The sequence below is a fragment of the Haplochromis burtoni genome, unplaced genomic scaffold, assembly GCF_018398535.1.
Source record: "Haplochromis burtoni strain Fernald_Lab_line unplaced genomic scaffold, NCSU_Asbu1 Contig_2013, whole genome shotgun sequence".
Lineage (NCBI taxonomy): Eukaryota > Metazoa > Chordata > Actinopteri > Cichliformes > Cichlidae > Haplochromis > Haplochromis burtoni.
Window position 1 is genome coordinate 1,590 of NW_024584374.1, and position 5,818 is coordinate 7,407.

General features: G+C 37.4%; 1 protein-coding gene across 2 annotated transcripts; it reads right to left on the reverse strand.

Annotated features, from left to right (window-relative positions):
* Positions 1–641: 641 nt before the first annotated feature.
* On the reverse strand, positions 642–4,993 carry LOC102294766 (adenosine receptor A1). Of its 2 annotated transcripts, XM_042217457.1 has the most exons (4): positions 4,694–4,993; positions 4,259–4,581; positions 1,408–3,472; positions 642–1,295 (listed from the first exon to the last, which is right to left on the reverse strand). In XM_042217457.1, exons 1-3 carry the CDS (start codon positions 4,721–4,723, stop codon positions 2,863–2,865), a joined length of 963 nt encoding a protein of 320 aa, XP_042073391.1. In that variant the 5' UTR covers positions 4,724–4,993; the 3' UTR covers positions 642–1,295; positions 1,408–2,862. The 2 variants fall into 2 exon arrangements, with proteins under 2 accessions (XP_042073391.1, XP_042073390.1); XM_042217456.1 differs by having other exon boundaries at positions 642–1,292; positions 4,259–4,993.
* Positions 4,994–5,818: the final 825 nt, after the last annotated feature.

The following is a 5,818-nucleotide window of genomic DNA, read 5'->3' on the forward strand; positions in this document are numbered from 1 at the left end:
ACACAGAAAATCGTTTTTGTGCACTGGATCGTTGCTATTATAATTTTACTCTTATAATTTGCCAAATTTTACACCTATAAATGTAACTTTACAAGTAAGAAACCATGTTATTATTGATTTTTGGTGAAGAAGTCGAACAATTAAGTTACATTTGTATTCGCTCCATTATAAGTTTTTTGTTTGGTTTTTTATATATATATATATATATAACATGATTTAGTGGAAAATTTTTGTAGCAGAATGACACCTTTCATAAAAATACACTAAAAACATTCTATTGTTCTTATTATTATTCACTTTCCATGTACAGATTGGATAGTAAATTAACTGGCTTGTAACAATTAAGTCACATATCTACATTTAATATTTATGAGTAAATATAAATCAATTCTAAATATATATAAATGAAAATGTAACATGATATCTAATAAAATGCATCTAAATGTTAAGGAGTAAAGGAAATTGAGAATTAAACAGGAATTGGCACCTAAAAAATTAGTCCTTTAAATCAGCTTTACAGCACTCTTCGAAGCATTTGCACCGCATGTTTCAATGTTCCAACTTTAAAATATATTAACATGTTAATTAGCCCCTAACAGAGACTAACATAGTTATAGCAGTTGTCATTCATAAATCATAGCTGAAATTAATAATTTTTTTAATTACATAGTTGGTTTGGGGGAAAAAACACATGGTACAAATCATTGAAGTGCATGACAGTGAGACAGCTCATTCAATATGTTTACTTCCATCAAAAATGATCAGAAATAGTGCTCAGGTACTGGTAATATTACAAAAATTCCTTACTAAGATGCAGACAAATTCTCTAGTGATGTTTTGTGTTTTAAACATTGCAGAAAATACACACAAAAAAAGACCAAATCAAGTAATCCTTTCATTGCAGCCTATAGTTCAGCCACCTGCTCCTGTCTGTCCTGCGTGAAGAGCCAATCGAACAAAAAGACCACCAAATCTGAAACAAACTCCACAATCGCATTCACGTTTGTCAAGTACCAGATTTTATAGCCACACTCTCCAATAAAAATGACCAAAAAAGTGACCAAAAGCCCAAGGAAGATGCGGTCCATGTAATAGTTTGCTTTATCTCTGAAGGTCCACTGCTCCCACGGTTTTGCAAACTGAGCTTCACGGTATTTGCTTAAGTGTAGCAAAGCATTATGTTCGTCCATCTCTTCTTCTGGAGCCTCTAGATCTTGTTCTTCCCCTTGTTCCTCTCCTTCTCTATGAGTGTCAGCCATCTTATAGTTGGTTGGGCATGCAAAATTCTGTTGCTGCTTGAAAATGTTAAAAAAGCAAACGTAAGAAATGATTTTGCAAACTGATGTAGTGATAGTGTTTTGTAGAAGCCTTAAATGTTTCTCCAAATATACATATAAATAGTCTTACCTTGCGAAGATTTCAGTTTCTGTGTGATGAAGTCACGATAGACACTTCCTACTTACACCATGCTTTTACCTCTCTACTGTAGATATTGTTAGGCCAGTGCTCACAGGGCTGTGTGGTGCAAAGGCAGTAAATGCCAGGTTGGTTATGCGGTACCTGCTTCTCTAAGATGAGTGCTGGGGATTAGACCACACTCAGCAGTTTCAAATCCCTCAGCGAGGATGAAGGTTAGAGATGGTAATATATAGTACATATTGACATGTTGAGCGATAATTAAATACCTTTTTGAACCCCATTGTTTTAACACAAAGCCTGGTGTTCTGAGCATATCAAATGGAAAATCATTTAATATTCTAAAAGGATTATACCGCTTTTATGTATTAAGTACTGAGTGGATGTAGTCCTGAGGTCAAACTGATGACGATGCAGAACCGATGCGGCTTTAGCAGAAGCTTTAGCCTTGGAGTTGGAATAAATCACTTGAACATAATGCTCTGTTGTTAATTTCTTTAAATGCGCCAGAGCCTTTTCACCATTCTGCCACAGCTTGTGAAATATGGCCTCAACTATGTGAATTCACTGAGGAAGTCCCTGCATCCTATGATAAAGACTTATGGCTGAAAGGCTTTGATATTGGCAGAGTTTTTGTCTCATTTGGTGTAGTGCCTGAATTGATTAATTTGCATTCAAGGCAGAGCCTTTTCATCTCAGCATATATTGAACTGTTTATGTGAAACCCAGAGAACAAACTGCACTCTGTATTGATATTATGCCAGTAAATCTCTTCACTCTTCTGACTGTGTTCATGTGACTCATCAAGCATCTAGTATGTGGTTTTCCAAATTCAATCTTTGCAATGAATCTAATCTCATTTATAAGTCAGTCGACCACTTTGGCACATATTGCAATATTTCGCCCACTATGGAATGCCACTGGCTTTCGCACAAACATGGATAATGTCCTTGAAATATAATAACTTTGGCAATGTCTAAGACATACCTGCAACATCTCACTGAGTAAAATGTATTTTGTTAAAATGGGAAATACATCTCTTGTTTCCACTTTGAAGCATTCTGAGCATGAAATATTGAATGCATCATTTATGATGTTTATCTACAGCACATTACAATGATTAAAAAATTCAATATGAATCAGTAAGGAAAGAACTTAATAACAAAAACAAAACAAATCAAATGCCAGACTGATGAAGATATAATTTTCTTTCAGTTTTTCTCACTGCAACCTTGGTTTATTCTAATGAAACTCACAGAAATGTAAATGGTTAAGATATGGGTGTTTCCCAAGACTCAGTGAAGTGCTGTGTTATTCCAGCTAATGGGTTTATTTTCCTTATCAGTTCCATATATCATGTAATCCCATTAGTATTGTTGATACACCATCACTGGAAACCAAGAACAGAAATATCGCAGTCCTTTTTTTTACACTTAAATTCACTCTCTAATTTAGGACTACTGTGCTTGTAGGGTATGCGGTCGCTTCTAAGGGTTTACATAACATGCAGCGGCGAATGATTTGGATGAGTGTGGCACGGAAATGCTTCATCTTGAATGCATAAACCAGCGGGTTAAGAGCCGAGTTTACATGGGACATGAAAATCCCTACCTTTGAGGCTATCGGATTGATACAATTTGGGCAAAATAAAGTCACGCAGTTCATGATATGTATTGGGAGCCAGCACAAAGCAAAGAGAAACACCACCAAGGCCAACGATTTGGCTAGTTTCAGCTCCTTCCGGAAGTACTTGTCTCCATCACAGGTGGCCTCAGCACGGCGGTTAAGTTGCTTCCGTATGACCCTAAAGATCTCCACATACAGAGTGATCATTATCAGCAGTGGTGGTGCCACACAGACAAAGAAATTAAAGTACACCATATAGTCCATCCTTATAACAGCGGTGAACTGGCAGCATATTTCACTGGCGTTGCTGCGGTTTGCGGTATCCCGGTTATTCCAGCCAATCATCGGAACCAATCCAGTGAGGAAGGAAAGAATCCAACAGAGACAAATTGCCACAAACGCTCGCCCATTAGTCACTATGATGCTGTACCTGCGCAGTATGATGAAAAAGAAAAGACAGGTTTCCGATTCACCTAAATGCGCATATGAGTACTATAGTTATAGTGTTTCATTGGTCCAATGTCAGCCTTTGAGATTTTTCAAAGTTTTCACAACTGACACTTGACATCAGGATCCAACTGATATATAAAAATGTTGTGTGGTAGACCGCCAGCTGTCATAAAAATGCTACCTCTGTCAGTTGTTTACATAGACAGGAACATTTTAATTTGCTTAAAAGGTTTTTATCTGCATTAAACCTTGCAAAGATATATGGTGCTGTATATCAGTCATGAAGATGGAGAACCTAATTCACTCGATTGAGCACATATTAGGCTCTCTGACTCTAAAGACAATTAAAAAGAGATTAACACCATATGTTCTGCTAGTTCAAGTTCAAAAGACACATGCTATATAATGTGATATCAATTAAAATGTTTGTGAAATAAATTTATGCTTATAAGTAGGATGAATATTGTACAGAACCTAGATCAGTGGATGACTAATTTGCATGATAAATTTTGGACAGGAAAGCTGCAATGGACTGGATCAGGCAGTCTTTATCGGTCAAGGAGGATGCTGACATCAGTTTCCTATGGTGTTCTGCTATGAATATTGAGTTCTTCTCAATGTAAACAGATCATGATTTACTACATTGATACTGTAATTCTCAACTTTCACTACTTTATTCCAATTAATTAATTTTTACCTTTTCAGATAAAACAAATAACAATAAAAAACAAACACACAAACAACTGCTTTTAAAGCAGTTCCTCACCTGGTAGGAATTTTGACTCGCAGATATCTGTCGATGGCTATTGCCAGTAGGGAAAAGATGGAGCTCTGGGTGATCATCAGAATCAGGCAAGACAGGAAGAGGCATGTGTAGAACTGAGTGTAATATCCCACACTGATAACGATAGCTAGAGGGATGACCAAAAGTCCCACAGCGATGTCAGCCATGGCCAGAGACACAATGAAGCAGAAGGTTGCGTTGCGGAGAGCCCGGTTTTCATACACCACCAGCACCACCAGTACATTCCCCACCACAGAGGCCAGAGCAATAGTGGTCTCAATGGAGATGTACACCATATCCATGTGCTCGTGAGGTTGGACAGGACAGGAAGTCATTATTACACTTCACAGATCCCACTTATCTTAAAGAAATACATTTAGTTCAGACTTTCCATTTATCATTATTTATGTTCCTTACCTGACTGGAGGAATTTCCTATTTGTGCCATTTTCACAGTGAGTGGAGCTTATGCTCATGGTGGCATGGTGAAGAACTGAACCTCAGAATGTCATTCAAGCTCTGGACAGGACTGGATACCCTGCATCACCACTCTTCTACGTCCTCTACTCTCTCGCTCTCACCAACTCACTCTCTCACAAGTCATAAAATCAAGGGGAGGGACTTTGATTCCTGCAGCATCCTGCAGCAAGAGTTTCACTTGCATTAAGTGTGTATTGTGTGTGTGTGTGTGTGTGTGTGTGTGTGTGTGTGTGTGTGTGTGTGTGTGTGTGTGTGTTTCTTTTGATCATGAAATGTAATCTCCGCCGAGGTGACCTGCCGTCTGTAATAACTGGCAGGAAATACTGTCAAAAGGGCTTAATAATAGCGAGCTTTAACCTCAAGATGGCTCTGCATTAGAACTCATTTTATCTTACCTTGTATGGTGCTAATATCCTGCTTTTTCCAGTTGAGGCTCCTGTCAAAAATTAAGGGTCTTATGTCGAAACTCACCTTGAAACATTAAGGCATGCTTTCAAAATGTCTAATCTCTATTACTGCAGTGCAATTTTTATCTGAATTAGTCAGCCTTGTATTGCTCACCTAGAGCTCGTGCAAAAAAAAAACTGCCACTCAAAGTATTGGTGCAAGTGAGAGCACATCACTCCAATTTTAGCTTTCCTTCACTGGCATCCGGTTTGTTTACAAATCCATTTTAAAATCCATTTAGTTGTTTAAAGTCTCTTAACAGTTGTGCTCCATTTTATCTGTCTGAACTGCTGTACCCATATGTCACTCTCACTCTGTCACTCTCTTTTTGGGGGTTTTTTTGTTTAAAAAAAACAGTTTTACTCCCTGACCTTTGACCCAGTGAGAGATATTAACAGTTATTCTGAGATACTTTTTATGTACTATTTTATTGTTTAACTTCTACAGCTCTTTTGTTTTTCTGCATCTCTTACCCTTTCTGCTTTTTCGTCAGCCCTCTTGTTGTTTTCTAAAAGTGTTTTATAAATGAAGTGGTACAATATGGTATTATAAAATGATTTACATATATCAGCCTACAACCAAAGTTGAAGTGCTTTCTAGAATGTAATAAAAATCC